The sequence below is a fragment of the Acipenser ruthenus genome, chromosome 1, assembly GCF_902713425.1.
Source record: "Acipenser ruthenus chromosome 1, fAciRut3.2 maternal haplotype, whole genome shotgun sequence".
Taxonomy (NCBI): domain Eukaryota; kingdom Metazoa; phylum Chordata; class Actinopteri; order Acipenseriformes; family Acipenseridae; genus Acipenser; species Acipenser ruthenus.
Window position 1 is genome coordinate 90,679,687 of NC_081189.1, and position 15,940 is coordinate 90,695,626.

General features: G+C 36.0%; 1 protein-coding gene across 4 annotated transcripts in view; it reads right to left on the minus strand.

Annotated features, from left to right (window-relative positions):
• Positions 1-66: 66 nt before the first annotated feature.
• The window catches only part of LOC117421264 (ubiquitin-like modifier-activating enzyme 6), a 43,879-nt gene continuing 28,005 nt past the window's right edge, over positions 67-15,940 (minus strand). For 3 of the 4 annotated variants that reach the window (XM_034035426.3, XM_059032022.1, XM_059032024.1), the window contains exons 19-33: positions 13,961-14,142; positions 12,794-12,899; positions 12,389-12,478; positions 12,222-12,302; positions 11,497-11,625; positions 11,304-11,355; positions 9,988-10,051; positions 9,446-9,515; positions 8,952-9,023; positions 7,683-7,806; positions 6,925-7,118; positions 3,776-3,903; positions 2,806-2,893; positions 2,590-2,684; positions 67-1,176 (exon numbers count right to left, since the gene is read on the minus strand). In XM_034035426.3, the coding sequence (XP_033891317.3) occupies positions 1,041-1,176; positions 2,590-2,684; positions 2,806-2,893; positions 3,776-3,903; positions 6,925-7,118; positions 7,683-7,806; positions 8,952-9,023; positions 9,446-9,515; positions 9,988-10,051; positions 11,304-11,355; positions 11,497-11,625; positions 12,222-12,302; positions 12,389-12,478; positions 12,794-12,899; positions 13,961-14,142 (1,611 nt within the window). In that variant the 3' untranslated portion in view covers positions 67-1,040. The remainder of the gene's footprint in view (positions 1,177-2,589; positions 2,685-2,805; positions 2,894-3,775; positions 3,904-6,924; positions 7,119-7,682; positions 7,807-8,951; positions 9,024-9,445; positions 9,516-9,987; positions 10,052-11,303; positions 11,356-11,496; positions 11,626-12,221; positions 12,303-12,388; positions 12,479-12,793; positions 12,900-13,960; positions 14,143-15,940) is intronic. The other variant, XM_034035427.3, reaches the window with a different exon arrangement.

Genomic DNA, 15,940 nt, shown 5'->3' on the forward strand with positions numbered 1-15,940 from the left:
CCAGGGCTGGATTATTTTTGATATATCCAACTGTTTAAGAGATGAAAAAAATAGGTCTAATTAAGCAAATTATTAGTTCAACTAAGTTCCAGTAAGAAAATTGAGTGCTCAGTTAGAACGAAAACCAGAAGAGGCTGGGCCCCGAGGACCGTGTTCGGGAAGCCCTGGTATAATCCCTGTAGTCCAATGATGGCAAATCATGTTCATATTGCAGTATATATTATGGGAAAAATACAAACCTTTCATACCAAGGTGCTAGCAAACCATCGAGCAAAGTGGAGCAAACCTTTGATCAAATCAATGAGAAGGAAACAGGAACTTGATGGTTCTCCAAGTGATGTCATATAAATAGTTATATTTATAATAGGTTTTTGTCATGTAAAATTGAATTCGGTAAAAGCTATAGCACAATGCAAGGACCTGGGGGAAAGGGGCAGTGAAAAATACAACTCCTCATATAATTTATTATCCAGTTTGCCAGGTGGTGGGCACTTAATGTTCATGATGTTACGTCACTTAATTATCATTACAAAGTTATTTTGATTCAATGTGTTGTGAGGGTTTATCCCAACCTGTAAAACATATTAACAAAAAAACATATTAAATAATGTACACGGGTGGCTTCTAGAAATAAAATCAACAAAGAAAATAAGACCAATGCTTGCCATGATCAGCTGATATCGCCACTAGTAAAACATTCACATTAAAAAAACACAAATATCACATTTTCAATTTTCAGTGTTTAATGTGAGATCACAGTTCAACATTTCTAAAAATCTTTGGTGTTCAGATGATTCAGATACAATGAATGTGAAAGACTGCACTTAAAAGTACAATTAAATATTTTTCAAGATGAACAGTTTGAACCAAGCCATTTACAAAGTGAATCGATAAATGAGTAACTTAGCAAGTCTGTTGTTAAACACACATTAAGGCAGCTGCATAGAAAGCTATGCAGTAAAATATAAAAGTATTTACAGAAGAATGCTAGACTGCAGTCTATATGCTAGTGGTCCTTGGCTGCCGGGTTGACACGTGGTTCAGTTGTTGTCTTGGCAGAAGTAGTACCTCACTGGAGGACCTGGCAAGTCTTCATCTCCATCCGTTTCAGATGCGAAAGACACGGTCAGGTCGACATATCTCTTCTCAGAGGAGGGTTTGATGAGTTTTTGCATCCTATAACAATAAAAGGAAAATTGAAGACTTGAACTGTATCAAATACCTGACATTTCCACATGTATTAAATAAGTGTCATTGTGTACACCAGGGCTGCTAGGGTCCTCCAGGTTTTATAGGGATCATTTAATAATGACTTATTAGCTGAACCTAAAGGAAGTTAAATTGGTTCAATTAAGTAATTTAGGGTATAAGTAGAACAAAGACCAGTAAGCATCCAGACCTGAGGGACCAGAATTGGCACCCCTGATTGGGACTGGGTTACAGCAGTGGTTCGGGACCCCTGTGTGTGCTTTATGTACATATACCTGTTTACACACTAGTTTCTTTGGAAATGTTTATTTTATTATAGTTTTTCATTTTATGAAGTAGTGCTTTATATGTGGTAAGTTAAAAAATAAACCCTTTTATGTTTAATTGTTCATTTAAATACAGAGTTTCGGCTATGCAGATGTTTGATATGATGTGCTTGAATAAAACTTTTGAGTTGTACCCGATAGTTGTCTTTCGTTTTAATATTGATGTTAAATGTACCGTCATAATGATTGCCTGCAGCGGTTTTAGGTACGAGTATAACCGCGGCGGTTCTAGTGTTACTCGAGCACTAAATTACTTGAAATTCCCATCCCTACCCCTGATACACTGTCTTGATTTAATGTACATTAATAACATACAGCTGTGGCCAAAAGCTTTGCATCACCTAGAATTTTAGGATTGAGACATTATATAAAAATATGGGCTCTATCTCTATTTGCATAATATGCCTACTGAGTACCAATATGTAAAATAATCTAATTTTGTAACCATCCATTTTCACCTTTGGAGACCTAGGTTTAAATCTGTCTCAATTCACAAATGAAATTAATGACTGTTCACCTCTCTCGAGCAAGTAATATTTAAAAAAAAAACACCTCAGGAAAGTGCCACCACCTATAATAAAAAGAAAAACTAAAACAGAAGACATTAAGTATCTTAAGTTAAACCAGATACCACACCTGACAAATGTCTATTTGATTTCTTTTATTTTTATAATGTCTTCTTTCTAAAAGTTATTCACCTAAATAAGTAATGGCGTCTCTTTAGTTACAAATACATTCAAATCAAAAGATAATAAGCTTTGGCTGAATTGAGCCCAGTTTTTATTTTAGCAGTATTTAAACGTCTTAAATGAGCATTTAGCAAGTACAGTAGACCCTGTTAAGATTGATACTCAAATAATTGTAATCATAGCTAAAAATGCATTGACTTTCCTACCAATTAATATCTCATCAAAAAAAAAAAAAATCAGTAATAAACCTTTGTACAAAAATAAATAACAGTAGCATGGTTCAGATTATAGATCAGTACTGATTAGTATTTACATTTTATATCGTCTCACATAGTTAATATTTTCATCATCTCTTCTGTACTTACGTGATCTTTAGTCTCTTGTTGTGTCCTGGCATAACTGGGACATATAACATTTTAACTCCATGTACCACCATTGTGGGCTCGATCCCATATTTTTCCTGCAAAATCAAAACAAAGTCTAAATCTGTTTTCTAACATTATCAGGTAAAAACTACTAACTACAAACATTCCAGACTTTTATGGGTTGGCATTTGAATACAGTATAAATCCAGCTCTTACCCTGACAGCATTTATAAAATCTGAGAGTGTCAAATCTTCTTTCCCATAAATTGTCCATCTGTCCCAGATAGAAAAGGATATTCCATCTCTGTTGAAAAACAGGCAACTATGTTAAACTCTTGAAACAAATGAAAATCAAAAATCTAAATAAATATTAATAAACTTAGCCTAGTTTCTGTAGTGGATTTTCCAAGCCTTATGTTTTAGTTACTGTGCTATCTTTTAACAAGAATTAAAACAGCATCTTATATTAAAGGCATGTTTTGGATTAATGTTTAGCCGCTGTGCAAAATTAACCTCAAAACACAACTAAATAAAAACACAAGACAGCAGGGCACATATTTGGTACCATGAGTTAAATGTAATGGTATGTTGTTATAAAAATACATAAATGTCAATGTTGCACAACGGGACTGGTTTTCAAAGCTGTAAATTAGTCTCACGTTACAAAATGTGAATTAACTAACTGTGTAAATTAAATACTGCTGTGTTTATTTCTAGTTTTATAATAGATATTCTTCTCTTTCAATAACATACTTTGTTTCAAACAGAGCATGCACTCACAGCAAATAGTTGGCACTCCAACACAATAAATAAATACATAAATCTATTGCTAAGTGCAATAAACAAAAGCTACCACTGAATAAACGATCTGCTTGCATGACTGTTAGACATTCTTCTATGTAGCATTCCACTGAATGAAGCTGAATCCCTTTTCCACTCAGCCGTATGTTTTTTTTTTTTCTTCTCTCAACTCCCAAACCCCTACTACATCTCTCAGGTGCTAATTCTGCTTCACTCTCGCTGTCATTTTTCTTTATTTTGGCTGCGGCCGATGTAGGACGAAAATAATTTATTGTCAACTGCTTTCGAGTCGTTTTTGTTCATAACTGAACATACAATTTAGCTATAGCATTGAATGTATATCAGTCGTGACAACTTGCTTTTAAATGGAAAATTAAGTGCTTACCGTATCTGTGTTCTCTTCACTTCAGCTGTTTCAGTAAACACAATGATTGGAATTGCTAGGTTAAAAAAGCAGTTTTTAAAAGAATCAAAACTGCATCCTCCAACGACTTTTATCAGCTCAAGTCCCACCTGAAATGAAACAAATGTGAAGAACAAATACCACTCTCATCAAGTCCTGCAGTGTTTACAATAAATTACTTATTTTACCTTTGCTGTATCCCACATTGTCCATAATCACACCATTGTGTTCAACATTCCCACATTGTTTTCATATTTTGTAATTCACAGAACATAGGTAAATAATTTTTTCTTCTCAACTTTCTCGGGAACATTCACTAAGAGAAATATATATATATATATATATATATATATATATATATATATATATATATATATATATATATATACACATATACAGTACTGTGCAAAAGTTTTAGGCGGGTGTGAAAAAATGCTGTAAAGTAAGAATGCTTTCAAAAATAGACATGTTAATAGATTATATTTATCAATTAACTAAATGCAAAGTGAGTGAACAGAAGAAAAATCTACATCAAATCAATATTTGGTGTGACCACCCTTTGCCTTCAAAACAGCATCAATTCTTCTAGGTACATTTGCACAAAGTCAGGGATTTTGTAGGCATATAGTCAGGTGTATGATTAAACAATTATACCAAACAGGTGCTAATGATCATCAATTCAATATGTAGGTTGAAACACAATCATTAACTGAAACAGAAACAGCTGTGTAGGAGGAATATAACTGGGTGAGGAACAGTCAAACTCAGCTAACAAGGTGAGGTTGCTGAAGACAGTTTACTGTCAAAAGTCATACACCATGGCAAGACTGAGCACAGCAACAAGACACAAGGTATTTATACTGCATCAGCAAGGTCTCTCCCAGGCAGAAATTTCAAGACAGACAGGGGTTTCCAGATGTGCTGTCCAAGCTCTTTTGAAGAAGCACAAAGAAATGGGCAACGTTGAGGACCGTAGACGCAGTGGTCGGCCAAGGAAACTTACTGCAGCAGATGAAAGACACATCATGCTTCCTTCCCTTCGCAATCGGAAGATGTCCAGCAGTGCCATCAGCTCAGAATTGGCAGAAAACAGTGGGACCCTGGTACACCCATCTACTGTCCAGAGAAGTCTGGTCAGAAGTGGCCTTCATGGAAGACTTGCGGCCAAAAAGCCATACCTCCGACGTGGAAACAAGGCCAAGCGACTCAACTATGCACGAAAACACAGGAACTGGGGTGCAGAAAAATGGCAGCAGGTGCTCTGGACTGATGAGTCAAAATTTGAAATATTTGGCTGTAGCAGAAGGCAGTTTGTTCGCCGAAGGGCTGGAGAGCGGTACACGAATGAGTGTCTGCAGGCAACAGTGAAGCATGGTGGAGGTTCCTTGCAAGTTTGGGGCTGCATTTCTGCAAATGGAGTTGGGGATTTGGTCAGAATTAATGGTCTCCTCAATGCTGAGAAGTACAGGCAGATACTTATCCATCATGCAATACCATCAGGGAGGCATCTGATTGGCCCCAAATTTATTCTGCAGCATGACAACGACCCCAAACATACAGCTTAAGTCATTAAGAACTATCTTCAGCGTAAAGAAGAACAAGGAGTCCTGGAAGTGATGGTATGGCCCCCACAGAGCCCTGATCTCAACATCATCGAGTCTGTCTGGGATTACATGAAGAGAGAGAAGCAACTGAGGCTGCCTAAATCCACAGAAGAACTGTGGTTAGTTCTCCAAGATGTTTGGGCCAACCTACCTGCCGAGTTCCTTCAAAAACTGTGTGCAAGTGTACCTAGAAGAAATGATGCTGTTTTGAAGGCAAAGGGTGGTCACACCAAATATTGATTTGATGTAGATTTTTCTTCTGTTCACTCACTTTGCATTTTGTTAATTGATAAATATAAACTATTAACATGTCTATTTTTGAAAGCATTCTTACTTTACAGCATTTTTTCACACCAGCCTAAAACTTTTGCACAGTACTGTATATATATATTTTTTTCGTGATGAAACGTTAGTTTCTATTTTCTTTTAAAGAATAAAAAAGTGACATTTGGCAAAATACAGTGTGTGGGAGTGTTTTAGATTTTTTCTTCATAACATCACAGTGTATCCAGTTCATGCTCCTGAAACGATGCTGGTGCTCTGATATAAATGAGTGGCGTATTGTTGGAACACAAAACCAGCATTGTTGCAGGGGGGACCGTGACCTAAATACACTGCGATCCTTAGAAGACTTCTCCTGGAGAACGCTCATGAGTATATGTTGAGAAATACATTGCCCAGTTCATTTATGATCTGTGATGGGTTTGCAATATGTTTACAAAATATAACACTGATACAGACAAAACAGGACACAGCAAAGGTAACGTAAAATGTTTATTGTAAACTTTGCAGGGTGTTCTGTAACACTTTAACATCTCGTGCCCAGAAAAAGAACATGGCAGTGAGACCGAGTGGCATGGGGAGTGCTCAGGTCAAGACAAAGGAGCACTCGCACCAAATGTGTATTATGCACAGTTGTACGGTGATACCCAACAGTAACTAAGCCTGTGCCCCAGTAAACACTTGATTGCTGCACAGTATTACCAACAGAAGCTATTCCGCCGATTACCACAGCAGACTTCTTACAAGTGATAGTGATGTTTGGTTACACAGTCAAGCTCTATTTGGCCATCTGCCTTGCAGATTATGTATTTCTGTCTTCAAATAACATGTAAACTGAGTTTGCTACAGATTTTAGCATAGTTGTCAAGTATCCCACAAATTCGATTTAAACACTTTGCCGTCACTAAACATTAAACAGCTGACTATGATGAACCCTACATCCTATTGGCATTGTTATAGTATGTCTAAAATCCTGTACATCTTACCCTGTGTACAGATGTCATCTTGCGCATAATACGAACGACATTGCTCTAAAAACTCTTTTATAGCTAGTATTAGTAATCTAAGTTTTTGTGATTTATAAGTATATACTCTGTGTAGGGTTTCACTTATAACAAATCATTTTGCTCAGCTTTGTGGTCATCTTGTCCAAACAGCACAAGATGGCATCTTTTAAAACAATAAGAGACACTGTAAACATGCCTTATTAACAGTGTTCCTAATTAGCAGATATTTCATTCTTACCAATCCAGACACAGCTGCAGTGGATGTTGCTATGGCAGGGATTATCTTTCCAGCAATTCTCTTTGTCTTTAGTCTGTCTGCTGCCTCTATGTTGTACATCCTGGCTCGAAGGTTGGAGGCAGCTGTTATAAAGTCTATGTGTCCATTTCTGTCATCATCTTTCTCAAAGGAGACTGGCGTCATCTGGAGATGATCTGTTGCACACGAGGGGGTAAGTATAGATTTCAATATTACAGGTCAATTGATCAGACATTTACACCATTTGTTTGACAGGATAACACAAAGAGTAAAAAAATATATAACTTTAGCATTAAATACAATATACACTACCTGGCACCTTTATTAGGACATGTACGTGATCACAACCTTGACACGACAAGACGGAGAGGAAGACAAATGATTCTGATGTCGAATGCATTGTTCAGGCTCAACAGATTGAGAGCTGGGGACTGTGGTTGCTATGGAAGACACCTAGAATCTCAGTCACACTCCTCAAGCCATTCATATAATGTCTTTATATGTGCAATGATGCTTATGTAACACTACCACATTCGTTTGGCCTTCAAGAATAATCAAGGGAACCAGGACACTGCCAAAAGCAATAGTAGGCAGGTCCTAATTAAAGTGGCCAAGCAGTGTTTATACACTGTATACATGTACATTAAAAATGTAAAATACAGATCCACATAGTATGACAAATCTTTACTGCAAGCGTCTGATAAGGAAATGCTTTACTCAAAACAAAACAATGTCCGTACCTTTTGTGACTGCAGCCGCGGCGATGGCTTTTTCTAACTGACTGATGGCTTCCCTCTCTTCTTCACTGCTCACTGCCAGCTTGGTCTGATCAGGTTTCCTTGCACTTTCATCTGTTTCAATCTTCTGGAGGAAAAGTTTTTTAAAAAGCATTTCGCAAAAGCTTTTCAACCCCCCTCTAATAAAATTGGACATCCTCCATGTCATTGCCCTGTCTTAAAGGTGTAGGTCTGTATGGTATTTGAATCCACTTAAACCTTTTTTCGTTTTAGGAAAATTTCTACGGTTCCACTTACAATACAAAATCCCATAATTCACATTGAAATGAGGATATGTATGTACAGGCCCCTTTATCTGGTACTACACTAGGTTAAATGCATCTGTTTGAGCACCTACCTATTAGGTATTTTTGCATTTACTCGGACAACATGCCTATAGTGGCTATTCTCATGAATCTCTTGTGCATAATTTTGGGTTCCAGCAATGGTAACTGGAAAGTATATCACTGAACGATGCACCAGTCTTGGCGGTCTTGATTGCAGAAACCAGGGTCGTAGGAACCACTACGGCGCCTGTGCTTTTACCAGGTGAGCCACTTGGGACCCCTATATTAAGACATTTATGGCCAAGGTTCTACTACGGGCAGGGGACTGAGGGAGGCTGCAGAAAGACGGGAGCTGCGAACTGTCAATGCAGTCTTACAACTTCCGTTTTAACACCTATTTTGAATGTTCTGTTGAATTTAAAACCAATTCATGGACACATTTCTCTCATTGTGTTTTATTTGCTTGCGTATAAATACCAGTATTTAGAGTGTTTTTTTTGTAAAAGTGACCACATTCAATTACATTATCGCTATTGACATGTGGTACGGCCGTGAGACTTTCAAAATGCTTCCTACGGGCTTGGCAGAAACACCTTTTAACCCACAGGTATAACGAAGAACAAGAATCACACCCAGTCAACAAAGGTTCAGGCATCAAATGTTCCAAAAATCACAAATCGGCTTGGGCTCCAAACAGTCATTATTATAAAGCAGAAAATAATTAATATAAGAATGCCAAAAACAGTAGATTCATATATTTGTTTTAATTTGATATTGCACTACAGTCCATCAGTTTAAACATCTCTTAACTGGTAATCTAACACAGCTTTTTAAAGTAGGCCTTTTTTAAATAAACTGTAGAGTCCAAGTTCACAAAAAAGTCTGAAGTGTAATAAATATTGAAACTACTAACACCATTAATTATAAAATCATAATGAATACCTACTTTTTCAGAAGGCTTGTATTCTGGAATCTTTACATCTGAAACTATTTGAAAGATGGTTTCATGTGACAAGTCCTGTTGAAGAAATAAAAGCCACATAGAGCCAGGGTGTCTTTGGGAATCAGAAAGGTACTTCTTATAGGAATCAAAAGGAAAAGTCTAGACTGTGTAACAGTATAATACAGATGTCACATGAAAGGAAATGTAATTGTTAATGCCCAAATGCTCTGCAGAACATTAAGCCACTGCTAACAAAGTCCATATTGTTCTCATGTGAAATTCAAATTGGTAATTAAAAAAAACAATCATTTTACCAAAATCCCCAGTGAAACCGATCATAAGATAGAAAGACCTCATACTTACTTAAATATTTTCAACAGTATTATCAGTTAATATATATTTTTTCAAATATTTAGATAATGCCTGATGGGATACAAGGGTTGCGTCACTTGAACGAAGATTCAGATAAAAACAGAGCAATACATGCAAAAGCTTACCTTTCCTGTGTATGAGATGTTATAAACTGATGCAAACAGTCTTGCTGCGCTCACAATAAAATTAAAGTGCCTTGATAAAACAGAAAGGTTTACAGGTTTAATATAAATGTTAATAATGCAAAATAGTAATGAAATTCACAGACCTGTTTAGTACTCACTTTAAAACAAGCATTTTGGTGACATACCCTCTGATTCTTTCAATAACCCCTTGTGCTAATTAATGTAGAGTATAGGACAAGTGGTAAATGCTGCTATGTCATGTCAATGGTCATTCAGGGTGACAGGAAGGTCATCATTACAGTTTTAGAGAGAACAGCTATTATAGAAAGGCAAGGACGGTCCATCAATGAGCTATGGGACGTCACAACCACTGGTCTCTAAACCTAATTTTGTTAGTTGTTTTTAATTTCACATTAACTCATAGCCACTGTATAAGGCATTGAGATATCCCACAAGGACACACACCCTGTGGTGCTATATTGTAGAAGAGGTGAATGTTATACGTGGATGTGGTATTGTTTATATTAAAATCAGTTACTTACAATGGATCAGTCATGTCAAACGATATTGGAGAAGGTGGTCTTTTCGGAGATTGCCAAAATAAACCTGTTAATAAAAAAATTAATTTTCCATATATTTTTAAACCTGACATTTAAATATTGCTTTTAAAATCCTATTAACCAAATGCTTTGTGTAAACAAACAATTATTTCTTTATTTATACTTTTCTCTAGATGAAACAATGTGAGGGAGTTACCACCGAGTTTGTCAGCAGCATCAACAAAGTCCATTGAGGATGCAAGTATATCCAATGCTGAACAAAGAAAGATAGCTTGGTTGTATATTTCATGGTGCTAGATAGCTTGGTTGTATATTTCATGGTGCTAGTGCTAGCATTTCCCATGACAATACCCATGACAACAGTGGAATTCGAGAGATGTATCAAACATGATGCACCAGGATCGACGCACTGGCAATGATGTCTGATCCAAGAGATACCAGACTTCAACAAGGGAACTATTGAAGTTTGCAACTCTTAAATTTCACTGGGCAAAAATACATTAGACGTAGGTTTTACTGCTTTAGTTTATATAATTATAAATATGTTTTCATTTTTATTCATTAAACTGTATTGTTCAGTGACATACATTGTATATTGAGCACATTAATAGAGGATACTGAATGTACGCAGATTCATTTAGAACCCTATTTATGGCTTCTTTGCAACCGTCTTTTTAGCTAGAACCTTGAGCTCAAGTCTGTCAATTTGCAGACTCTGTTGTTTTCAACCATTAGCAGACGCAGGGTCAGTAACTGGCATTTCTTGACTAAACTCGTTCTCAAATCAAACAATAGAAATTTGAAATTATTTCAGACATTTTTAAGTTGTTATAAAAACATTATAGCGGTGGCAGTATTGTTTGAACTACTGAATCACAGTACGCCACTGGATTATAATGTAAAGAGACATATTCGAAACTAGTCCCTGCGTGTTATCCCACTCGAATGAGAGAATAAAAAATGACCCCACACTAGTGGTATAAATATATATGTTTTATCTGATTAAATTGCTAAGTGAAAACAAAAATTGTATTTATATTGGCAGTGTGCAAAACATGTGGCACGTTCCATAATAACAGTGCTAATTAATCACAGTAGAATTCTAATGGTAAGAAAGAATCCGTGCAAAAACTTTTTCATCATCAATATGATTTCAATGATTTTTTTCTGCTACACCCACTTGCCCCAAAGCTCACCAGCCACCACTATTAAAACCTTAAAAGGAACATCATACCAACAGATGTGTTTCTCAATTACTTTTTCTTTTGTATGGGTTTTTATGTGGTGTGTTTACTTACTCCCATCTTTTAGCCTTGTGTCAAGAGGAAATGAATGCAGCAGTTGAACAGCCTGTAATTCAAGTTAGAGGATATTTACGTTATGTAACATCCCATGCAGGGGATAAAACAAAGTTCTTAGCAGGCAAATGTTTTTGACCAAAATATCAATGCATATTACATTTATTACAGCATACGATAATACACAGCTTACCTTTCTTTTAAAATATTTTTCAAATTTCAATCTTGCCAGTGTAACGCATTGTGACCAGTGTGTAGGTCTTCTACTGAGTAATTTAACAACCTGAAAAGATCCCTCCAAGCTCTCTCTGGACTGCATTCTCTGGAAAAAGAATTCAGAAATACAGGTATGAAATATCAGTTATCTTAACTAATCCATTCTTGTTGTATATAACTATCTATATCATCTCATTAACCTACCCCCATGCACTACACAGTAGAGATGTGGTATTTTATATGTCCACTGGGGGCAGAATGTTTCAAGTTCATGGATATACTGTTGTGTACCAGATATACTTTTGATGGGCTCTAAAGAGGTCACATGGGCGTTTTAAATAGAACAAAAGATATACTAAGTGATTCTAAATAAGTCAAATACATTAGGTTAAGATAAATGTGATATTGCATAACCATACGATGTTCCTCTTTAAGAGATTGCCAGTTGGTAACAGAAGGCATATGTTGTTTTTGTGTTAGGGCAGACAAAACATTTATCCATTAGTACCCATTAACTATTAAACTAACATACTAACAATGAAGTGGCACTTATGTTGTACTTTATTTAATACAAGCAGCCAAGGTTACAGCAAAGATACAACATAAGCAAGCTATAAGAAACACTAACTCCAGACAGCTATACATAGCTATTTTTTTACTCTGGTTAGACATAACATTTTACCACTGTATTTGTATTCTTACCTGCAGCACCTCCTCTGCCGATGAATAGATCTGCCAAAACTTGTTATAGATTGAAGGCTTGTGTGTAAAAGAACTTTCAAACTAAAAGAAAGAAAAGAGCAATTTAGATGAACGGTCTTTTAAAATGCATTTGAAGATTGTAACAAAGCAATAGAGATGAGGATTACCTTATCTCTCGCCCACTGTATTGTGTGTTCAATGACTGCTGGGAACGATTTCAAGGTACAGAAAGGAATTTCTTCTTCCGGGGGATCTCTCTTCAGAAAAATTAGTAGAATTAAGAGATTATAAGAGTGCCCACGGCTACATCTGCATTAAAAATATGTCCCAGACATACAGAAAACATTAAGACATTTTAAAAAGTAGAAAACTACTGAAAGTGTATTACATCAAAAGCATCATTTTTATTTGTGAACCAAGAAGTGTATAAAAGTAGAATGCATACTCTCTATGTTCAATGACATAGTACTCTAAAAAGTTAATAAATGTCCATGCCAAGTTTAATCACAATTGGATGACCAGTTCTTTAGATACATACAGAAGAGCACATCCACGAGATCCTGCAAACTTACATGGCTGTTGTAGGATTCTGTCAGATTTGGAACAATTACTTCAGTGTGTCCTTTTGTTCCCATAGTCCCAGAGTCCAGCAGAGGCCTCTGGTTAGACACACTCCGGCTATGGAGTTAAAAAAGCAAAATTAACAGACAGATAAAGAAACAAGTCAACATTTAATTTCTCATACAGACTTTTGGTGAAATGGGTATTTGTTAATTTTTGTACTCAACATTTACCACCATGCTAAGTTAACATGCACCTTGTTGTTTATTTTCAGTTCTATAACATCAGCGCTAAAATCATGGTGAACCATTTTCATTGAATGGACTAGGAGCATGTAAGCCACCGATTTCAAGAGTCTGGTATTGCAGGCCATTTTACTACAGATATTGGCCACCTAAATGAAAGCATCAACTAGTGTAAATTAAAGTAATTACTGTTGTGCTCTTCCAATTGTTAGAGAACTCAAAAATGTGTAGTTATGTAGGAAACATGTTACAGTAAAACACTAAGGCCCTGTCCACACTATGCCTTTAAACCATATTAGTTGCCTTTAAACCAGATTAAAAGTGCTAAATACGGTCAGCGTCTACACTAGGCAGCGTTTAATACCATACTCGAGAACCAAGTTCTTTTTAGCAATATTAACCTCTGTTAATATGGGGCATGACACATTATTTTAAAATAAAATGCAGTGCATGGTGGGATACTATCGTATTAATCTCCACTGTTCATCGCGCTGCTAGGAACTGTAACCAAACTATTTTAATAGTGCATGTACGCATTAAGCCAGACTAAACATGAAACAGTACTTCATTGTGGACGCTTAGAGCTGCATTAATTAGAACCGTTTCGAGTACGGTTCTTGAGATCGTTATGAAGTGTGGACAGGGCCTAAGTTAAATAAAACTGTTTTTAAATGGTTTTGCATTTCCACACCCCTTTCATGGCTTCTTTACAACCATTTGCTTCCCCTATTGACTGACCTGATTTAAATAAAAATATGCTTTGACAAAGAAGACATTGCTGAGGTGAAATGACCTAGGAAGTCCTAGTGTAACAGATTTTCTGAGAATATAATTTTGTACCAGATATCATGTTTTAAAATGAGAATATACATTTAATAAAAATTGTCGTAGAACAGATCTGTTTCTTTTTAAATACTAGATTATGTGTAGTACCTGTCAATATATCGCCGGGCTTCCACATTATCAAGTGCCGTTACGATGACATCCAGTCTAGTGTAGAAGTCATCATTATAAATATTTTCAGTGGCTGGACACACTTTATTAAGATGGGCATCAATCTTTATCTGTGGGTTGATTTCCAAGGTTGCAGCCGCAGCTGTACAGCTTTTAGGTTTCTGTTAAAATACCAAAGAAAAAAAAAAAAAACACCACAACATGGGTTTGGTTTTCACAAATAACACTGCAAAAGCAAATGTTCTCATTCATTAGCAATCCCTATGCTGCTCATAGTATCTGTATTGCTGCAAACAAATATTCCATTGCATCAAGAAAAATTACAGTAGCAAATACTTCAAAGATGTACCAAAAGACAAAATGAGTGAATCATCTAAAGCAGGGGTTTCTTTCTTGGCTTACGGCCCCCTGTGACATTAGGTATCCTGATTCCATTGAAGTATAAAATGTTGTTCTTACAATGTTGTGTTGTTACAATCATCACCCCTTTGCTGTGCAATAGTACAAATTGTTAGTATGGGCAAGGGAAATTAATATTAGAAAAACATACAACACAGTTGCATCAAGGTAGTAAGTGTTACATTCAAAATAACCTACATCTAACAGCACTGTTCATGTAAAAATATTGCTCAGGGTCATTTGGGAGAGAATATTTCCATGGTTAGGTAACCACTGGTCTATATAGACAAAATTATTACGCAAATGGGAAAAAGGACACTTAGGACTGTGACTAACCTTTCCAGTTTATTACCTTTTACACTTTGGAGTCATAACGTCTGGCTCTTTTTTTTTTTACAACAAGTGTAAGTGCAAAAGCACATTTTCTAAAAGGAATAAAGCAATAAAATCATTTTAACAGTATAAAACTGATTCTAGATGCAACTAAGCTGTTTATTACTACATTTATATAATGTTAATTGTTTTATTCCTTTCATAACATTTGCTTTGCATTCATTGCTAAATGGGGCCTATAGTTTCCATTTACTAAAGCAGCTGAAGTTCCAATATGTGGCTCAGCAGGGTAACTCACTAGCCTTTTATGATTTCAAAGATTTGAATATGCCTCAAGTCACAAGTGATATAAGTTAGGTGGTCTTAACTTACCTTTCAGTAGACATTAGCAATTCCTTTGATCTACTGTAGCCAGTACAATTGTCCCTTACCTTTCAAATGCATTAAATTTAGAAGCACCAAAAAAATCTGTTTAGAAAATTGTTAAAAATCACCTAATACATCAAGTAACTTTATCAAAGTATTCTGTATGACACGGCAACATTGTTCTTTTAAATAATTTTACAGCGAAACATGAAAATTATTTAAAAAAAAAAAAAAAAAAAAAAACACCTGTAGTAAAAACACGGAATTCAGGCTGTAGATCAGCAAATAGATTCTTAAGGTTTTTAACATGAAATTTCCTGTTTCAGAAAGCACACGGCCAAATCCTGATTTCTGCCATTGAAACATTTATACAATCATTTATATCACAATTATGTTGATTTATTAAATCTCTTTGATACATCTATAAGGGTTATAATCGGGGTCAATGTTTTCTGATGCAGAAAATATCCCCCATACCTAAATCACTGCCATAACTATTACTTACAGCACTGGAAGAGATTACCAACACGATTAAAACCAGGCCCAAAGTAACCAGGAAATGGCAGTTTTCTTGAAATATGCCTCTGGCTTCCTTTTCTAAATACACACTGCTATCACCTTTATAAGTCATGTGGAAGTGTCTCGTTATCGGCACATGGGAAGACATTAACATCTGGATCTCATCTTGGCCACTGAAAAGGTTAATCCCAGCCTCAGCCTTTATGGTGACAATCAGATGTATAGGAATGAGCTGTTTCGTTTTACCAGATTAGAAATCGATTACACACAATAATGTTGTACCTTTTTTGTTATGTTTTGTTACACTGAGCTGGGGTGTGTTCAAAAAAGCCTCTCTCACAT